This window comes from Drosophila santomea, chromosome 2R (genome assembly GCF_016746245.2).
Source record: "Drosophila santomea strain STO CAGO 1482 chromosome 2R, Prin_Dsan_1.1, whole genome shotgun sequence".
Lineage (NCBI taxonomy): Eukaryota > Metazoa > Arthropoda > Insecta > Diptera > Drosophilidae > Drosophila > Drosophila santomea.
In genome coordinates, this window is record NC_053017.2 from 19,428,129 (window position 1) to 19,448,802 (window position 20,674).

At 43.9% G+C, this 20,674-nt stretch overlaps 4 protein-coding genes across 6 annotated transcripts; 3 read left to right on the forward strand and 1 right to left on the reverse strand.

The window, feature by feature from the left end:
* The first annotated feature begins 1,576 nt into the window (after positions 1-1,576).
* Positions 1,577-6,988, forward strand: LOC120445953 (DNA fragmentation factor subunit alpha). The gene is made up of 4 exons (XM_039626640.1): positions 1,577-1,861; positions 4,930-5,145; positions 5,459-5,730; positions 5,790-6,988. Exons 1-4 carry the CDS (start codon positions 1,817-1,819, stop codon positions 6,148-6,150), a joined length of 894 nt encoding a protein of 297 aa, XP_039482574.1. The 5' UTR covers positions 1,577-1,816; the 3' UTR covers positions 6,151-6,988.
* A 963-nt stretch (positions 6,989-7,951) lies between these two features.
* LOC120445954 lies at positions 7,952-8,760 on the reverse strand. Its single transcript, XM_039626641.1, has 2 exons — positions 8,610-8,760; positions 7,952-8,545 (listed from the first exon to the last, which is right to left on the reverse strand). Exons 1-2 carry the CDS (start codon positions 8,628-8,630, stop codon positions 8,120-8,122), a joined length of 447 nt encoding a protein of 148 aa, XP_039482575.1. The 5' UTR covers positions 8,631-8,760; the 3' UTR covers positions 7,952-8,119.
* A 1,182-nt stretch (positions 8,761-9,942) lies between these two features.
* On the forward strand, positions 9,943-10,224 carry LOC120446681. Its single transcript, XM_039627760.2, has one exon. The coding sequence runs from the start codon at positions 9,964-9,966 to the stop codon at positions 10,222-10,224; it is 261 nt and encodes an 86-aa protein (XP_039483694.1). The 5' UTR covers positions 9,943-9,963.
* Positions 10,225-12,997: 2,773 nt separating this feature from the next.
* On the forward strand, positions 12,998-19,181 carry LOC120446680. Of its 3 annotated transcripts, none has more exons than XM_039627756.2 (3): positions 12,998-13,369; positions 18,543-18,752; positions 18,865-19,181. In XM_039627756.2, the coding sequence occupies exons 1-3, from the start codon at positions 12,998-13,000 to the stop codon at positions 19,087-19,089; spliced, it is 807 nt and encodes a 268-aa protein (XP_039483690.1). In that variant the 3' UTR covers positions 19,090-19,181. The 3 variants fall into 3 exon arrangements, with proteins under 3 accessions (XP_039483690.1, XP_039483692.1, XP_039483693.1); XM_039627758.2 differs by having other exon boundaries at positions 18,812-19,057; XM_039627759.2 differs by lacking the exons at positions 18,543-18,752; positions 18,865-19,181 and adding an exon at positions 13,444-13,887.
* Positions 19,182-20,674: the final 1,493 nt, after the last annotated feature.

Consider the following 20,674-nt stretch of genomic DNA (forward strand, 5'->3'; position numbering starts at 1 on the left):
TTTGTCCCTTTAATCCTTTATCCAATTTGTAAATGCAATATTTTATGTTTTGGCTCAGTTGAACCAAACATATTTAAACGGCTTGATGCTCCTTAGTCAAACCAATATCGCCAGGCGTTGATTTATTGCTTTCCCTCGATATTGCCTATTGCCCGATTCCCCGTGAGGCAATTACCTGTCACCTGGCTTCGAAGTGGAGCCTCAACCCAGATTCCGGCCGATGTGTCAACGTCTCCGTGGTCAATGCACCGCGGTGCATGCACGTGACCTGGGAACTGCTGCCGACACAGCCACCCACACAAGCCAATGTCCTTGTGCGTCCTTTCGAGTGACCTGCGCTTAAAATAGTCGCAGCCACCACCCGGCACCTCCGACTGCTGCTCCTCCTCCGCAGGACCCGTAGCTACTATGTGCAGTGCAATGACAGCAAACGGGGCACACTGCCAGCAGCAGAAGGAGCATCAGCATCCGAGGAACCAATGGTGCGCACTAGGATGACAATTTAAGGCTGCCCCATCTCTGGTCCCCCTTACTTGTGTATCCACCTATCATCCGGACTATTCAGTTCCGTTTTACACGGGGAAAAACTATAGGAATATGTCCAAACGCAAACTTCCCTTGAAATGCATAAACTCTTTGGTGGTGATTTCTATTCTACCTAATATGTGGGTACCTTATTATTATTATATACGGATAGCCCAACTAGGCGCTAATAAGTATGCAATAAATTATTTCATATTAACAAAGCTAGATTGGGAATAACCATTTTAAAAGTGTTAATAGTTACTTAAGTACGTTAATAGAATGTGTTGCTTTTCGCCGTGCATAAACTGAGTTCTACTCAATCTGGGGCCACCTTCCGGCTTTGGCTTTCCTTTCATGTATTTTGGCCATTTGTCAAAAGTTTGGTTCTTGCTTTTTGCTTTTTGCTCCTCTTATCTGGACGGTTCGTTGATGTGTGCATGGCAATAGATGTATATAGATTTAAATGGGTGTTGGCCATTTGAGTAGAAAGTTAAGCGATGTCCAACTGCTCATTTGGCCGAGTTCCAAGCGGGCGAGGGGAACTCTGGATTGACAACACCGGATATCATTGGGCTGATAATGCGCCCTTTCCCCAACGGACTAATTGAATCCGAAGGCACCTTCCGATTGAAATAGAGATTAGATTGCTGGACTCACCTAGACTTTTAAGCTAGGATTGTTCACAAACTCTTTGTGTTTTCTGGGGCGTTGTTTGCTGTTTGTAAGCATTGTTTCAATATTTTTTTTGTTACAGATCTGCTTTCTTATACTTTTTAAGGTTCGGGTATACTTTGCTTATAAGCTAATTGATATGTACTTTAAAGAGAGCTCTGTTTAAAAGTATTACTAACTAACTGATACAATAATTTTAATATTTATTAACCATCATGATAAAAAAGAATAAATGATAAAAGAACATAAAACGAATCTTATTTGGGTCTGTCAGTTAACATTTAACATTCGTTAAGTAAAAACTTAACATTCGTTCAAAAGCACTCCTCTCTGCGTATAAAAAGCAGTGCTTTTGAGCAGAACGCGCTCATTTCAAAACCGGCGCTCATCGCATCGAAAGCTCCGCTGCGGAGCCGAGAAAATATAGTTAATTCCCATTTGAAGTGCAGCTTGTGGAAGGAAATTTCAAGTTTGTTTGTTCGAACGCCGAGTGCAAGTGCAAGAAGCAACTGAAAAGTTATCAGATCTAAAGAAAAGTCATTTAATGTGGAGCAATTAACCCTGGCTGTAAAGTGCATAGTTAGAGTGAATTAATAAGTTAGTTGAAGCAATCAAAGCCATGGAGACTGCAGCGAACTCTGGCGACTCCAAAAAGCCTTTCAAAGTGAGTTTCTTTGCAATTTAAATTGCACTAAAGGCCACAGACGAGCATTGGAATTCTAGGCATGCATTATTTTCCTGGCCTTTTTGTCCATTTTTGGGCGTTGTTGTTTCGCCTTTGTTGTTGTTGGCCGCGTGCTGCGTTCGCTACTTTTTTTTCCTTTTTTTTTTGGGATTTTTATGGAAACTGGGTTGAACTTCAGAACTCAACAGCAAAAGCAAGAGCGAAAGCTCAAGTTAAGAGAGTGGCGAAAGCTCAGTAATTTGACTTTGCAAACTCAGCAACACTTTAACACTTTGACTTTATTTCTTTGTCCTTTTTGCATGTTTGCCTTGCCTTGCTTTGCATTTGCTTTTGCATTCGAGTATTGGGAATGGTTTGCTTTTGGCAATTGTTTTACTTGACCTCTGGGCCTTTGTTTCCCGTTTAATTTGTTTATCTGCCGCTTAAAAAGCAGAGAGCTGTTTAAAGCATTATAGGGATGTAAAAAACGTGCTTAAGGTTGCAGGAAACCACTGGCAGTACAAGCTTAAAAGTACAACTAAAAGTACAACTCAAAGGAAACCCATAAACCACAAAGCTATTTAAATTGTCAGTGGAACATGAAAAACAACTTTCGTAAAACATTACTGCAGATAGCCTCTAGAAGTTGGAGTTCCCTCTCCACTTTATCCGTTAAAATGTCGCTGCTTATTAAAATAATTAATTCAAAAACCACCAAACGCAAATCGGCTTAAAAGCTGTCAAATACCATGACAGCCATGAATGTGCCATTAAAAGGGAAAACTTTTCATCCCGACATGTCGCTGTAATTAGCCAACAGGCACGCCCACATTCACGCCCACGCTTATGCTTCTCCAGGCATTTTGTTAATAATTTATTAAACAATCTACATAATGCCACGGCATAGTTCAAAAGCAATTTAAAGTTGTCGCCTAATTTCCCCAGCGACTCGAAAATCTGCGGCCTACGCCCATCAAATATTAAAATATCCTGCAACTTGTGGATTCCGCCCGCATCTTGGACTTCAATGCAGATGATAGAGTCCCTGGCACGTATCCTTCGGCTAGTCCTAAACGGAGCCAGACGCCGGAGGTCGTTGCACGTTCACGTGGTCCATCGTATGTATGTGTGGTCCAGGACCCTCGGGTCCTGATGGCTGAGCAGCTCGAGTTAGTTGAGATTTAAAATCCATCAGTTTGAAGCTTCTTGGCCAATCTGCCTAAGTCGATTTGAATAACTGGCCATCTTCGAAAACACTTTACTGATTTAATCTGGTCTCACACATAAAAGAAACTAATCTTGTAGTGATGCTAGTTTGGATACTTTAGTAAGCAGTTTTTCAGTCTTAATACTTAAATATTATTTAACAAAGTTTCACTTACCACTGTCAGCCAAGACTTTACTGTGTATACATTTCCTACATTTCCTATGGAATCAACTTCTGAATTTTGTATTTGGTTGAAAGTCGATTGGAAACATGTTTACTTTTCAAGTAATCTTTTTTCTAATTGCTATAAGCATTGTATCATTTTGCGGCTAATTGGATAAAATGATAATTAAATTGCCACCGCTAGAAAAATCGACGTCACTTCTTGGAAAATCAACTAATGCGATCAACTAAAACTTTTGACAAGTTTCCGAACAAAAACTATGCTCTTGTTTTCGAAGCTGCCGCGACTCCCACTTGTCAGATGGCCCCGTAGTTGGACAAAGTTTTCATTGTTACAAAGTTCTGGCCCCACACGCCCCATTCATGATATGATTAATATCTGGCGCTTTCGCAGCACGAAAGTTGCCTGGCTTTAAGCATTTATAAGATAATTTAGGGACGACCTCCGCGCTGACTGGGCAAATGGAATTGGGATGATAGAGGAAATAGTTCGAAATGCAAACTCGAGTACAATTTCATTTAGTCACGCCGCTCTCAAATATTCATGAAGGACCTCAAGGAGTTGGCCGTTGCACGACGTTTCGGGGCTATAAATTCTGGGTGGAATGCACTCGTGCCGTTTGCTCCTTTAAAGGCTCCTTGCGCCTCCGTGCATCTCGTTTTGGACGGGTCTAATTTATGTTTCGTTTAACCTTAGTGCTGAGGCATCATTTAACATCGCATGCAAGTTTAATAGAGCCAAAGGCTTCGTCCTTCGTCCTTGCACCCAGCGAAGAGATCCAACCTATGGCATTCGCGAAGGAGCATGCAGCATGCAGCATGCAGCATGAAGAATGCTGACATGCATAACTTGTCAAATAAAAAGAAAATTTAAAAGGATACACTACGACAAGGAATCGGGGGCTGGGGGATAAACGACAAATATTTGCACCACAGCTGCTAGAGTGCATGTCAAACTGCGTTCGAGATCTCGAGCGCAAGTAGGAGCTCATAGAACTCGGCACTCGCAACTGAATTGCAACTGGAATATGCACAAAGTCGGGCTGTGGGAGGCACTTTAAGGTGACATTCCTCCCGGGGAAAAGCCGTCCATAAATCTCAATTAGAGCAAATGGACATTTGACAGCAGGACATGACGTGCTCGCAAATATTGCGTTCATTTATTCATTGCGATTTTTCGGGGCATGGAAAACAATCAGTCTCGACATGCGGTTGTTTATTCATTATTTAGCAACTTGCGCTGCTGTTTATCTTTTCTCTTTCTTTAATGGAATTTTTAAAGACCGGCTAATTAAATAACTATAAAAGCAAGCAGACTTTGCGTTGAAAGGATAAAAACACTAAATAACTGAGTGCAAGTGGGAGGAATATGAATAAATCATGCGAAAACTTGCCATAGTTTCTCCATTCAGTTCACGTTATTGTTTTAAGAAAAAGGGTTCCGCTAGAGGAAAATTTACAACTTTTCCCATTTCAGTGTTTTTCTCATTTTCTTATTTTGGGCGCCGACGATGTGAATACTTTATTGGGACTCAGTTGTTTCCCATCTGACATTGATACATTATTCATTTGATGAGCGGGGCCAAGTGTAACTGCTACAGCCTCTGTTTCCGTAATTGCAAACGTGTAATGGTGTTATTATTCCCTTTTTCCGGCACTGTCCTCTTTTTATGGGCAGGTCAAGGACGTAACACGCAACATTAAGAAGGCTGTCTGCGCCTCCAGTCTGGAGGAGATCCGCAGCAAGGTGGCGGAGAAGTTCGAGAAGTGCGACCACCTGCCCACCATCCACCTGGACTCCGACGGCACGGAGATCGACGACGAGGAGTACTTCCGCACCCTCGACGAGAACACGGAACTGGTGGCTGTCTTCCCCGGAGAACATTGGATCGATGTGAGTAGCCCTTGGAGTATTACCATAAAGTACTTTAAACAAGGCAGCTGAAAAGGACCCAGGCACTTAAATATAATTATATCAGTAACTTTTTATGTAATAGATGTCACCTTTTTACTTTCATTTTGCGATTGTTTAATTTTCTTTTCTCCAAGTGAATACCACTTAATTGGATAACTCATTTTATATATCCCTCCTTTTATCTGTCATAATGACTAATTGCATTATTTCTGAAATGCCACGAAAGAGCTCCATGTACATGGGACCAAAGCCAGAGAGATTAAATTAAATGCTATCCGCACTCTGTTTATAGCCCACCCACTACGTGACGATAACCACTCCACATGGCACCGAGGCGGGAACTGGAAACGGGGATCAAAACGGAGCGGGCGAGGGTGACACCACCGATGCCAACAACTCGGAGTCGGCTCGCATCCGCCAGTTGGTGGGTCAGCTGCAGAACAACCTCTGCAACGTGTCCGTGATGAACGATGCGGACCTGGACTCACTCTCCAACATGGATCCCAACTCGCTGGTGGACATCACAGGAAAGGAGTTTATGGAGCAGCTCAAGGATGCGGGAAGGTGAGCTGGAAATGGGTTTCCCAAATAACAGATAATAGTAGCATGATTTATCCCTTTAGGCCACTGTGTGCCAAGCGAAATGCCGAGGATCGCTTGAATCTGTTAAAGCTTCTGAAGGCTGGTGCCATTTTCTGCTCGGAACGCTACCCAGAGGATGCGGAGGCCATTGACCGGGAGATTGGACGCCAGTTGAACGAGGCGGAGAGCGGACAGATGAGCACCACAACAACGAGCAACACCCGCACCATCGAGGTGGTGCAGTGCGACAATCAGAACACGACGATAACGATTACGGTGGGCGAGGCCACGACCACGTGCTCCGCAGCCAGTGCAGCCATGGGATCCTCCGCTGCCGAAACGGCGGCCAATGAGGCCAATGCCAATCCAAATAGAAACCCAAATGCCAACGGCGACATCTGACTGCCCATTCTGGGCAGTCTAAGGTGAAGTCTGCCGGCGGAGGACTAACGCAACTGGGTGTGCAAATCAAAATCAAGAGCCATAAGGATATACCGAAGACATCAGTCCTGCAACATTGGGTTAACATAAATCGTATTTGTAGCATGTAATTAGGCACTGCGAAATCAGCGAAACCAGCGAAATCAGCGAAAACGAAACGGAGACAAAATCAAGTCATGGAGAATGCTTCATAGTATCTAAGAGCAAATGAAAGTTAACGAACAATACACGTACTAGATTTAAACACCGGGTTACCAGATCAAAAGAGGTCACGGCCCACGCAGATTTGAAGAGTCTTTTAGCAATCACAGTCAACGGAATCGTATTTAACCGTATATACACGAGTCACACCAAGCCGTACTAGATGCATAATAATCAAAGGTTAGCGAAATAAGTATTATACTTGAGGTAGAATCCCAAAACCAGAGCGAACCCCAATTGGATGGATGGTTGGTGTCCCAGGAAACTGTTGATTTGCTTGCCGTGTAAATTGTGTTACGAATAGTAGGTAGAATGGAAACGCACATCAAAAATTGTTTTTAGACCAATGCCATTGTGAATGTCATTCGTTAAAGGCCAATTGAGACTGACTGAATTTATGTGTAATAGGTTTTTTCGTGGTTTGAGCGGTTCGGGACAGATCGGATGGAAGCCTCCAGCGCTGCTGCCCTGTCCTCCCAGAATCCCCGTCTTCCCGCCCCCGAATCCATAGCCAAATGAATTTAAGCGACAGCAAACATTGTTAGCTAATTAAACAATAAAGGAACACAATAACGCAAATTGCAATTGCCCAATCAAAGTTGGTAACTGTCTACAATTCGAATAAGCAATAAGGGAAACCGTAAACGAAAGCGAAAAGGAGAAGGAAATCTTAAACCAAATGCAAACAGAAAACAATTATTAAATATAGTGAAAAGCATACAGTAAATGCAAGTGAAAAACCCGAGGCAAACTATATACACGAAAGCAAAGTAATAAAAAGATGATTATTAAACTAAAGTTGATTGAACTAGTATGTATGGCATACGGGGCGTATGCGCAACGCACAAAGTGTGTGCAACAGGGCGTATGGACGAGCAGGACTGCATCCTGCTCTTTCACTGGCAAAAGAGAGTTTCCGTTCCTTCACCGAGAGAGAGTGGGAGTCCTGCACCTGCTGCTCCTGCTGCTCCTCCTGCTGCTGGCATATAATTGCATTACTCGACGCCATTCTCTTTTGCCATTCAACTTTCTTCGTGACGTCACTGCCCCATGACGTTTGCAGGTCCTGGCTAGCTGACTGCGATGCCCTACTAACACAGTTCAAAGCTCCCGGGTGACCCAAATTTGTGACGACAGCGCCCCTCAGCCACGGCCTCTTTGTGGGCGTGAGCGTGGGCGTGGCCCTGGCTTTGATGAATCAAATCCTGCCTCCTGTGGCCTTTGCATACTCAATACGCCCTATTAACACAGCACATCCTTTTGGGCTCCCATTCCTTGTACTTTTAATTTGCGCCCTCGGCAATTTCCATTCAGCTTTCTTTCGTTTGCTGAAAACGTGGGGAAAAATCAGAAATCATGGGGCGGAAAGCGCCCAAAAATATTAAAAATGTAACTTGAAACCGCTGTGACTGCTTTTGATGTGCAATCGCATTTGCGGTGGGCTGCCTGGCTACGCAATTGTCGCACGCACTTGAGTTTGTAATTCTTTTGATGTTGTCCTGCAGAAAGGTAGAGGAAATGGAAACTTAATCGAAAGCAATCCGAATCAAACGCACATAAGTTGTCCTTTGAATTAAAATAATCAGTATCGCTGCAAAGCTATTCAGCTTGCTTAAAAGATTGTTTATATAACAACCTCTGGTACGAATAATTTAGAAAACAATTTAAAACTTATTGAAAGTTCGGAAGAAACAAACGAAAGGATTGCACTTCAACAAAACAACTTTCTTTAACGCACAAATTTGGTAGAAGCAGGCCGCTTCTTTGGCTCCTTGCGATAGGCACCACCCAGCACCTTCTTGGCCGCGATCCGTTTCACCTTAAACAATCGACCATCTATCTCGGCACAGGAGAAGAACTTGGTGCGAGCCGGGAAAAAGATCGTGGCAGTCCCGCACTTGCGGCAGTTGACCGTATGCTCTCTGTATAGAGTCCTCCTCGGTCTGCGGAGCTTTCCCCTTGTGCTTGTTCCCGCATTCACGGTGCTCGAAGACTGGGCTTCTAGCTCCGCACGTTTATTTTCCCGATTTAGAATCCTCTGACTCCTGCGCAGCTTGGGTGACCCTTGAGCCTGCTCGGCTCTTTCCCTGTCTTCCTCAACGCTTTCAGGTGATGGCGGCAGTGGAGGCCCACCTTCATCAGACGAGGTTTGCGACTATTCAATTGCGTGAAATAGCTGTGCACCTATGTATGTACATATGTGATGTGCTTATACTCACCGGAAAAGTTTCGTGGTTCATTGTGTTGGGTTATTTCTCAACGTCTTATCGGCAGTATGTGTAATTCGTAGAAGTGGATATTTGTGACTGACGATTGCCTGTGCTTTAGCAAGACAATTGAATTCAATGGTTCCTGGGTTTTCATGAATCTCACATTTTCAGGCTGGTGGCTTGGGGCTCAGGCCTTTAAACCCTTCTAAATCTTTGAAATATCCTCAAATTTTATGTTTTCACAAATTTTATAATTCAACTTGAGCTCTATGGGCTTTTGTGGCCATGCGACTCACTCGGCAGTGGATTAATTTTGGAGGAAATCAAGTCAGTTATCACCACTTTATTTTGCAAGCAGTCGTCCATCATTCATATACACAAATCTCCCGTCTACGAAGCTTGTTGCATCCACATACAAACGAACGAGAATTATACATATATCCACCAAGCACAAATGTCAAGCGTCTCACAAGAAAGAGGCGGCGACGGTGGAATGTGGGCGTGGCTGGGTAAACAACATATCGAATGAAGTCCTGCTTGGCTCGTCTTACTAACGAGTTGCTTTCCCCCCAAACGAGGACATAATTCTCAGCAGTTTTTTTTTGCCTTTTTCGTATATATATATATAGTTTACACACACATTTCCCCCAAATAAAAGTCAAGGATAGGGTAGCAAGGGGGCGGTGAGGGGGATGCAGTGGCATCCACTCGCCCTGGGCTGTTGATTTTTATCCAACAGCGTGTGTGTGTGTGTGTGTGTGTGTGTGTTGCACATAAACAAGACGCTGTGTAATAGATGCCGCAGAGGGCATTACTAATGCGCCCCGTGGCACTTTTGCCCATATTTGCGAGTGAATTTGCGGGGGGAATGGGGCAAGTCAACGGGCTCTGTGGGCGGCGGGGGCGGTAGCGGGGGCGGTCCATAATTGTGCAGTTAGAGCCGCTGGCAGCCGCAAACTGGTGCTTAGATTGCCTCATTTGGATGTTTGCTTTCGCCATCCGGAAGTCATTACGGCTGCGGATATGGGTATGTGCAGCTACACCCGAGGAAATCATTAGTGCTTGTTATTTAGGAAAATGAAAAATTATGAAATTTCATTACACACACACACTGATGCACCAGATCATTATTACTATGGGGTAGAGCATACGAAACAACTAAGTGATAGCATATGGTAGAATGGTAGAATTTGTATTATTTATATTATATATTAAAGGTACATGGATATTGAAGAAAAAAATCCCCAAGCTATTTATAATTTCAAGTTTTGCTTGCTACTTTTTTTTCTTCAGTGCAGCAAGCCTTGGGACACTGAACAAGCTGTCAGTAATGAAAGTTCAGGCAGGTTTGGCAAATACAAATATGAAATTATCCGTTTTGTTTATCGCGATGCAGCTGATGGTGCTGCTGGCTGCACAGGCGGTTGACCTTTCGCCGCAGCAGCAGGAGGCGGATGTGGCAGCCAGCTTGATGGAGCTGCAAGGGGAGCTGGCCCATCCATGGAGCAGTCCGTGCATCCACGACTGCCTCGCGGAGAGGGGCAGGCTGGGTGAATGTCAGCAGGTCGAGCAGCAGTTCGACTGCACAATGTACTGCATGTTTGATGCCAAGTCGCGCTATTAAGCCAGTAAACGATATAGTGCAAATACGCACAGGCTTGCCGGCCATTAAACCAATTATAGCCAGCCACACGTAGGTACCCATAAAAATACACAAAATAATGAAGTATGCCATTAAGAGGGAATGTAATTGCTTGTAACATGCCAGCAAGGTCGATGTCAGTGCTCTTTTGTTCTCATTATTTTCCATTTTCCATTTTCCATTTCACATTTATTTTAATTTAATTGAAATGTTTGCCATTTTGTTGTATTTGCTCTACCCCGCATTGAAATGCGATTTTTTCCATTTAATTTCATTTAGACGGCTGACAGCAGGCGCAAATATTTGGCATTTACCCGCACCACGAGTTTTTGGCAAAAAGTGCCACATGGATACATGGTGCAGGATCAGAGGCCATTTATCATCGCCACATGCAGCCACGGCAGCATGACCTTTGCGACGACATGTGACTTAATTAATCTAACTGGCCAGACTGCGAAGGTCGGGCATCGCAATTAAACGTGGCAGCTGATGATGAAGGGAGTTCACCTTCGCGACCAGACGCATAAATTTCAATTTGCACCTATGCATTTAAATTGATGGCTATGCAAACGATGCTCCATCCTGTTTCATCCTGCAGCAGGACCAGCATGCTGCATATGCGAAAAGTTGTTCGCGCCGCGCTTCAATGCGCAATTAGCGGACCATGGCCCATAAATTATTTGGCCCGCCGCCGGTGGAAAATGGAAATGGGAAATGGGAAATGGAAAATGGCGGGCGGAAATGAATGCCCAGCAGGGCGAATAAACAGATGAGCGAGCGAAATTCGCTCAGCTAGCCAAAAGCCAACGTGGGGCCCAAAGTATGCACTTCAGGTAGTGGCACAAATGCGTAAACGAGATAACAGACCCACAGATATATTGTTATCCATCACGTGACTGCAGCGGGAATTACGTGCGCAGTCGATGTTCAATGCCGAACTTCCGCAGAGGGGCGCAATCAAATTAACCTTGGCTCACGCGGCGTATGCGCAATATTTTTTGCCATTTAAGCCCAGCTCTGTGATAAATGCGGCTAAGTGGCTTTGTCTGCTCCCAATGCAAACAAATTCGATCGGCGTGCAGCGGCAGGGTGATTCTCATGAATTTTAAACATTACGCCGCCAATGCAAATGCCAATAAATCTCGGCTTTTGTCTCGCCCTCAAAGGCAATGCACCTTTGTTGAAAACTTTTGCCTACGGCTCGGACTCTTTAATTATGCAGCCAGCAGCCAGCAGCAGTCTCATTATGCCGAAGTGACATTTTTCAGCTGCCCGACAGAGTTTTTCGACCAAACTGCAAACTTTATTTTATTGCATTTTTAAACTTTGCCCTTACGCGCGCCAAAAGTTCAGGCTGAAATATTTATATTTGCCATCACGCCCTGCAAATACGCAAATTCAGTGTGTTGTTTGTCTTCGTTTTTATCTTCTTGTGGTCCCGGCTAAGCAGAACTATTTGCAGCTGCTCCAGTAAACTTTTCCCACCTCCCAGGTCATAGAATCCCGATCCCCGACCAGAGTTCCCTTTACTTACTTTACTTTACTTCATCCGGTGGAACCTATGCATGTTTCTTGGCCGGCACGCCCAGCATGTCCTGGCTAACAGCGCCTTAACAGAGCGCTCTCTCTCCCACATCGCCGCTCTCTCTGCGAGTGTCCTGCTCTCACGGCCAAAGCTCCGCGAAGGTTAGACTTTGCTGTGTGTTTGCAGGACCTCCTGACTTTGCGCCGTGTGTGTTTGCGCTGGCCGAGGCTGTCGGCAAACTCGACGAGTCCTGCCACGTTTAAATACAGCACGCACAGACGTCTGGCAATTTATTCCAAGTTCGGCCGGCTTTTGTCGCACTTGGCTGCTGTGAGTAGTCGGCTCGCGATCTCGGCCAAAATCGCGTATTGTAATTATTGCCGGATAATGTGAAGTGTTTGGTTTATAAGTAAAAAGTTCAAGGTAATGAGAAACTTAATCAACTAAACCGAACCAACTACCTATTCATTAAAAGGCTCGTGTAAATTATGCAAAATTATTAGTTCGGCGTTTAAGCTAAAAAACAAGCAAGCACATGCAAACTATATTCTGGTGGAGTTTTTATTGCCCAAAATATTTGAATAAAATAAAATGAAGCTAACAAAAAAAGTTGAATTATATTCGTTTGCAAAACTCTAAACACGTTTCTCATGCATCATTGAGCTTTACTATCAAATACGAAACACCAGAAAAGAAATATGTGCAAATTGCATTAGCTTAGAAAAGTAAAATTAAGTCAAATTGCACACTAATAAATACTACACATAAAGCAGTGATATTTTGCAATCACGCAGATTTTTTTAATTATAAAAAAACGTTTAATATTTTGTCAGTATTATGAACAGCTCTTGGTAAGACTGTAGACCATTTAAAGAGTGGATGCTGAAATTGTAATGTAATGTATCAATGTGGCTTTAAGGTCAAGCCATTTTAGCAATTGAAAAACTTTTTTAAATCAAAGCCAAAACTAAGGCCAAACAACGATTTCGTTATACATTTTCCGGCCAATGCAAACAACGTACACACGCATATGAAAAACAATAACACACAGTCTGGCAGTTTTAGTATGCTTGTCTCGGCTTTGAAGCATTCCCAAATGCCAAACAGCATACTTCAATTATCGTCTAAATGTGTTTTGCTCGTCATAAATCTCCCAACCGACCATGTTTTCCAACCAGTGCAGCAAGGAGTCCAGACAAGGCGTACCAACTCTCGAGACGAGATAAATAGATGACAGCGATGAATGCGGATGAGACAAAGCAGGCTGGAATGCCTCAAGGAGCTGAGGAGCAGCAGGATCCGGAGAAGGAGCCAGAGAAGGAGAATGAGAAGGAGCACAAGCAGGCATCTGCAGAGGGGCAGTGTGATCCAGAGACCAGAATAGTGGCTCCTCCGCCCAGGCAGCGGACTCTAACAAGGACCGCCGAGCTGGACGCGGACTGCGAGGACATCGAGCTTGATGCCGAAGATGCCGTGGACGATGCGGCGGATAGCATCACCTTGGAGTTGGCCCTATCGCCGCACAGCAGCACCACGCCCACGCCCTCGCCCACCACCGCCGACGAGGACTTCGCCCAGCTGGACAACAGCAAGCCCTTCAAGGTGGGTATTCCGCTCGCCATTCGCCACTTCCTTCACACATCCTTCATGTTCTTCATGTCCTTTGCGGCATTTAGCCATGCTACATGGACCAGCATTTCGTTAAGTGATTACTGCGGCGCTGCTATTGTTACGCTTGATGGGTATAAAGAAAAAAAAATACAAAAATTAAACTGGAGAAATGAAAGTGGAGGAAAAAGTTTGACGGTCAGCACGAGCAAAGTGAAGGGTTCCCCGACGGAACGGCCACTTCAAAGCCTTCGGCGTTGAGTGGCATCATCGACATTGGCACTGCTGCTGAAGTGTTGCTGCCCCGGTGCTTTATTCGCCCTTTAAGCATTCGCCCAACTTTTCAATCCGCTGCGAAAGCTGGTGTGGGTAAAATTCCGGGAAAACAGAGCTGTTTCCTTGCCCACCCATCAGCAGCTCACTCCCATGCCATGGGAGTTCACCATGGGCAAACTCTATTTGACTGTGAAGATTGCGTGGAACTGCCCAATTTGGAGCACAGAAAGAAATGATTAGGGTCACAAAAAGTCCATGTCAATTTTGTTAACTTTGCCCAGCAATTTACGCATCCATTTACCCTTTTCCAATTTTTTGCATCTTAACGTTTAAACTCTGAAAACTGTATGTGAAAAATACAGCAATTCTGTATATAATATATATACCAAATATTATTTAATTGAATTAAACTTAAAATTCTTTGCTTTTATGATTCGAATGATGGTTAAAACGTTTGCAGTTATATCAAATTACCCATTTACAATGAGTCGTGCTCACTAATTAATTAATTACCAACTTTAATAATATAATTGTACAATATAGTAGAGACCATAGTTTACCCTCTGCTCAGATTAGCTTCTACCTATTTTTTGGCTGTGTGCGGATGGTCAACAATAGAAATTTAATTAAAATGTTCAAACTGTTCAGCTGCATAGAGTGGTGGGATCAGCGTGCTGGTGCCCAAGTGCCTCGTATATCACTGTGTGCCAGCCAGCTGGCCAATCATTCTGCCATTCCGCCAAACGCCACCAGTGCCACGCCCACTTCTAAGCCGTTTTGTGGCGTCTGTGGGCGGCGATAACGATAAGAAGGTGTCTGGGTGTCTTGGCCACGCCAGCTGCACACTCAATCGATGTATTGTGTGCTAACGGCGTCAAAGCCGCCGCCATAACAATATAAACTGGCCAAAAGATCGGCTTCGAGACTACGAGCTATCAAGTGGCTGTAAATTTGCTGGGCGAAAGCAATTAATTGACGGCTTGATGTGGCCGAAACGCGATGTCATTTGTCAGTGGCCACCGACCGACTGGTGATGACGATGATGGGTGAGCGTGGGCCACGTGACGTATGCGTAATTCATGCGCATTCAAGCTAATTAATAAGCCCTCATCTTGTCTGCCATCTGACACGGGCACCTTCTTTATCGAGTTCTCAATGGGAACTGTCAAGTCCCTGATTAACAACACTGGCATTCCCGGAGATATAATCCCTTTGCCTGATTCCAACAGCAACTGAATGCGAGTAGGAATTAAGGTAAAGTCCTTAGCTACTAAGAGACCAATTAATATGCCAGCACATGAATGTGTGAGGTTGGGTTCATTAGATTACCATATACTGTGCTCACTCACTGGTCATTAGATTCGAATGGGTGGAAAAATAATTTACATCTCTCCTGCTTAAAGTGCTTAATATCACCATGGCTGATTTGTAGCTTGGTTTACTTAGGTTAAATCGGTTTCCCTCAACTGAAGACTCCAAAAGCGATGTTGCCACAAAAAAAATAGTTATTAGCTTGTATAATAAATATAAAAGTATTAAATATTTTGCTCATTTTAAGTAAAAAATGAGGGGAAAAGTGCTGGATTGGCAACAGTATGACTGCCAGAGACATCGGATGGCTGTGTGGTAAATTATTTTACTTTGCATGCTGTTTTAGTTAGTATTTTGCTTAAGGAAATTCTGTGGTGGCACAAAATTAGATTCATGTAAAACAAATCTCATTGGATGAGGAAAAATCCAGCTTCCCTTTGCCCCACTGGTGCAACGCGCAAATGTGTTTTTCATGTCACAGTCATTTGAGGTCCACAGTCCTCCGACGGACTCCACCTTTCCGTGGGGGTCTGCAAATGCAAATGGTTCAAAAATAAAGTCTGATCCATCCGAATGGTGAGGCTTACATGAAAGGTGTGTCGAATATTAAATTACCAGACATGCCGCATGGAACGACATCAGCAAGGAGACAGGCAAACAAATAAACAAACAGAAACGAAGAGCAAACATTTCTCAGAATACGTCGCACTAAGGACTGAGGCATTGCGTATACGCCACGTTGCGCATTAAGCCAAGTAAACGGGGGGCATTCTTCGTGTCCAGACAAGCGTGCAACTTAGCGCCCCGCTGTCCTCCGACTTAAGTAAGCTAATAAGTACGCATAAGTGTCGAGTGCGACAACGAGTTTCCAGCCAGTGAGAACTCATCATGGCCCACGGAGCTCGAATGAGTGAGCGAGGCTTATGATTTACTCCGAACAAAGCAGAACACTGACAAAAAAGCCATGAATGAATATGTAATTTTCAAATTAGGATGTATAAAGAACGTGGAGTTTGTAAAATAGTTCCTTATGACTCAAAAGAAACCTCTCAAAAACCAAATCAATAATTCTGGATTTTTGTAGAAATGCTTAAAGACCGCTTTGTTTCAGTGCCTCAGACAATGTGTTGCTATGACATTTCGATGGCAATCAGGGGCAATTAGTTCCCAAATGTCTCTGATAGACTTCGTGAAGCGAGTGGAGCCAACATGAGATGGACAATGGGCACCGCAGGCACATAGCATAGCAATTTGTGGGGATCGTGAGCATGAGCCGTTCCAAATTGATGCGGCTTTCGTTACCTAGCTTCCAAATCGGTTTTCCGCATTCGAGGGACTCGCATTCGAATGCCATAATTGCTAGCATCCTGCGTAATTTGCATTTCCTGACCGACCCTAAGTGCTATTTGAACAACAGTTTCCCGAGCAGGCCACATCTCAGATACCTCATGGCGAATTCATGGCTGCCCTGCGAGAGTCCTGCGCATTGTCCTTGCCACACTTCTGCCTTGTTTGTCGCCTGCTCTAATGATGGTCTCCTGCTACGCAAACTATGAATTTACAGGGGCAATATTGACGCTGTTCGTCGGCAAACAGAGATTCGAGGGTATCTCTACAGCCCTAAGGCGCGACCACACAGTGGATAAATATTTGCTACTCTCTATAGCAGGGACTACGGTTCGGCCTAAGTGAAACCGCAAATCAGGTCGAGACACTAAGCGCAGCAGGATGAGCCCCACTTCATTTTGCCTGGCAGCCACCAAATTGAAGGCATTGACCAAAAAAGTCAGAGTTCAACGGAGGCCACTCGAAAAGTGGGAGAATTCACATTGTGTTTTTTCGGGCTCAGCAAGTTAAGAAAGCCAAGTTATAACGGCTTTCTGGCAGCAGCAGCTGAGGCGAAAAAGTGGTAACTGGCAAGGAAAGCCGCAGGACATTGGCATTTGGCCCAGACTTCGTGGCAGGGGTGCAGATTGAATGGTATGTGCGTGGTCGCAGATTCCCACAATGAACACAATCGCCACTGTTCGTTGTACCAAATAGTGTTCTTGGCTTTAATGCTGCACGCCCACATACCCACAGACCCACAGACCAATGAAATTCACATTAAACGCGTGATAAAGTTTCATTGTTGTAGCTTTGACTTGGGTTTCCACCAAACTGAGCTCCAGACTGCCGCCAGACGGAGTGGCGTTGGCCATTTGATGAATTCGCTAAGCATCCCAGCCATCGTATAATTGGTTTAGCACATTGATTGATGGCCTGTGATGGCAGAAAAAGGACTCTTTTGGGCCTGTGATGACTATGCTTTTGAGTGCACACTGTGAAGGCAGCGATTAAATGGCCACAGACCGCTTGACAGTTGCCTGTCAACTGGAGACACCTGAAGATCTGTCAGAACCAACCGCAGTATATGTATGTATGTATGTACACAGGGCGTATACGCAACACAGTGCCCAAAAGGATCACAATGGAGGCGTTGGCAACTTTTCGACAGAGCTGCTCTCCTTGACCATTTTCTCCTTGTTTTCTTTCACCTTTCGCCTGACCCAACCCAACCCAACCCATCCATCCATACTCGACCTTGACAGCCTGTTTGGAATCGACAGCAGCATTATGCCCTAAATATTTTAGTAGCAATCTTTTAGGCCCAACAAGAGACTGGGCTCTGGACGAAAGAGCAGAAATGGTTGAAAAATATAATCGCTTGAATGTGACCGACTTGTGCCTTGACCTTCCCATTGTTCGTTGGCTTTGTTGTTATGGCAAATGATAAATTGATTAGCTACTGGCTGCTGCACCTCCATCTACCTTCCTCGAAACATTTAAATTCATATTCATGTTCATCGCAATTAACCTGCGCCTCTTCGATTCCTTACTCTTATCTATGTCGCTGCGCTTTGTTAACTTCATATTGTTTTTATCGACAGCATTTAATGACTGCTTTAGGCGTCTGTTCGCAAATTAAAGCAAACAGATGTTGCGGGCTGTTCGTTCGTGTGTTGCTATAGCTTAATGGATAAAATGTGCGAGGGCTAAACAATTGACTATGACAAACATTTTTGGCTACGTAAACATTTCGCTTTCGGCTTCACCGCCAAATCGCGATTGTGAAATAATATTGCTCTAAGTAACGTCTTATCGCAATGTAAGTAAGTACTACTTTTTCAAGCCGAATTAACATATTTACCTCGAGAATTGTTGTGGAGGAAGTGGTGGGAAATGGTATTTATTCCAAAGCTAATTAGTTCGGAAAAAGGTGTCCTTAGCTTTTATTAAAAATTCTTTTGAGAGTCAGCTATTACACTGTAATCTATGGAAATGTAGTGTCCTATCTAGTAATATAAATAATATAAATATGTTCTATGCAATAGTTTAACAATAGGTTGTGCGCTAAGATTACCATAGATTGTCTTACCATAACCCTTTTTCAATGCAAATAACCGTTTGCGTAGGCATTTCTGGCAGTGTACTAGTTAAGCCTTCTGCCATCACAGCTATGCAATTTCCGGCATGTCAATGGCAATACTGAGCGTGAATTCGGCGTAAAATTCGAAGTAATCCGTCGCCACTATTTCAGATCAAGGACATCACGAGGAACATCCGCAAGGCTGTTGTGGCCACAACGCTGTCGGAGTTGCGAGCGAAGGTGTCGGTGAAATTTGAGCGGTCTGAGCCGGCGATACACCTGGATTGCGATGGCACCGAGGTCGACGATGAGGAGTACTTCAGCACTCTGGAGCCAAATGCCGAATTGATTGCCGTCTTTCCCGGCGAGCAGTGGCGCGATGTGAGTTGTTCTGCCCTTTATCCCCTTTTCTTTTTATCCTGGCTATGCCTTCGACTTAGACTCTCATCCGACCAATCATCTATACCAATCCATCGTTCCATTTGCCCCACAGCCCAGCGACTATAATGCCAATCTGCGTCGCACATCGCTGGATGCACAGCGTCTGCGGAAGCTGGTGAGCAAACTGCAGCCGAGCTATATGAACGATGATGATTTGGACAAGCTGTCGAACATGGATCCCAACTCCCTGGTGGATATCACGGGTCGGGAGCCCAAGGACAACGAATACTCAGCCAGGAGCGATGCCGCCCGGCTATCTACGGAATTGTCTTGCTAAGGGGAATCAACGAGTTCCCTCAACGAATTATTGTAGCTTAAGAAACGTGTGAATTGGGATGTACATATATATGGGGAATTTGTACGAGTTTATATGGCTAGACGGAGTATTTTTGGAAAAAGTTTTGATGACGGCACTTGATGCGACCGGTATTTGGATGGTTGTATGCTGTAGTTTTAACTCGCTATCCGTAGATCTGAAAGTTGTGTATTTTTCGAGCCCACATTGTCGTAGAGCAACTCACCCCAAATGTCTATTATCAGCCATCCGCAAATTGTTCCTAGACCAATATCCGTGTTTAAGCCAAAACGTGGAGTGCCTTAAAGGCCGATCTCCACTCTTGGACTACCTTATCCTCACCTCACCTCACTCAGCGGAGAGTAGATTTTATCTAGGCATATAGATATAATACATAGTACTACGAGTATATATTTTCCATAGCAGAATCCTTGTGAGTGTCACACAAATACCAATACCAATACCAATACCAATAAAGTTTGGGTTATTAGGGAGCAACTAGTACTTGATGTTACTGAAACTCAATTAAATGAATTACTCGTACCTAGAATTAAATTAATTCACCCTAGGTGCACAAAAGGGTTTTTGCCTGTTTTTTGTATTTATGCTGCATCATTGAACAAGCACCATTTGCTGCACCACTCAAAGGTTATAGAGATCTGAATTTAATTCAATTTACATTTACGTTGTGCCCGCTAAAATCAATTGAAAATCGTAATTTGTAACTAACGGGTGTTTTTTTTAGAGGTATAGAACTTTAAATTGCAATAAAACAACGATGGATTATTCGATTGACATGAATTTTATTGACATGAAAGATAATTATAAAAAAAATACAAAAATACAAAAATAAAAGGGGAAATAAATAAATGGATAAATGTGTGAAAATTACTTTTTATCGAAACAATAAAATGCGATTTAATGTGCTGACTTCGATTCTTGTCCGGATTTGTTGCGGTCGAGAGGAACTACTTTTCACTTTCAAGGATAAGCAACTTGTGCCACAGTAATACCTTTTTTTTGCCTGCTTTGCGAAATGCCAATACGTATCACTTCAATTCACAGATATTTTTATTCAATATTTTCAAATACCTTTAGCTGCCTATAGTGGGTCTGCTGCCATTTGAAGAGCTATTACTCTGATGCATTTGTGATTGAAAGCAAAAACTATTTTAAAGTATGTTTAGTCATTTGTTTTCATTACCTTACTGGTGCTTCCTCAAATTTAAGCTGGCTCCCAGATGGCAAAAGGCGTACCAATCCAGATAGGAAGGATTCCACAATGTGCAACATGGCAAACATAGTTTTGCCATCCCACATCGCCCATCACCCGCCGGCCATGTCAAAGTTCCGGCTGCTATCCTGAAATGTGCTCGGGAATCCCTGCCAGGCGTCGAAGTTTGAATGGAAATGAGATGGAGCTTCCATTAAACAATCAGTCGTATTGGACGCCGTGCCAGGACCTCTGGGCATCCTTCGCACACACAGAATACGGGAAATTCTTAATGCGGATAATTTCTGGGCTGGCGACAAAAGCGCAGGAAGTGTTACACATGGCTGCATATAA

Excerpts from the sequence above, each read along its gene's own strand:
- LOC120445954 (XM_039626641.1), bottom strand. The coding sequence starts at position 8,630 with ATGAACCACGAAACTTTTCCG. Across the intron at positions 8,546-8,609 it reads TGAACCACGAAACTTTTCCG|TCGCAAACCTCGTCTGATGA; the intron begins GTGAGTATAAGC and ends GCAATTGAATAG.
- LOC120446680 (XM_039627756.2), top strand. The coding sequence starts at position 12,998 with ATGACAGCGATGAATGCGGATGAGACAAAGCAGGCTGGAATGCCTCAA. Across the intron at positions 13,370-18,542 it reads ACAACAGCAAGCCCTTCAAG|ATCAAGGACATCACGAGGAA; the intron begins GTGGGTATTCCG and ends CCACTATTTCAG. Across the intron at positions 18,753-18,864 it reads CCGGCGAGCAGTGGCGCGAT|CCCAGCGACTATAATGCCAA; the intron begins GTGAGTTGTTCT and ends TTTGCCCCACAG.
- LOC120446681 (XM_039627760.2), top strand. The coding sequence starts at position 9,964 with ATGAAATTATCCGTTTTGTTTATCGCGATGCAGCTGATGGTGCTGCTG.
- LOC120445953 (XM_039626640.1), top strand. The coding sequence starts at position 1,817 with ATGGAGACTGCAGCGAACTCTGGCGACTCCAAAAAGCCTTTCAAA. Across the intron at positions 1,862-4,929 it reads ACTCCAAAAAGCCTTTCAAA|GTCAAGGACGTAACACGCAA; the intron begins GTGAGTTTCTTT and ends TTTTATGGGCAG. Across the intron at positions 5,731-5,789 it reads CAGCTCAAGGATGCGGGAAG|GCCACTGTGTGCCAAGCGAA; the intron begins GTGAGCTGGAAA and ends TTATCCCTTTAG.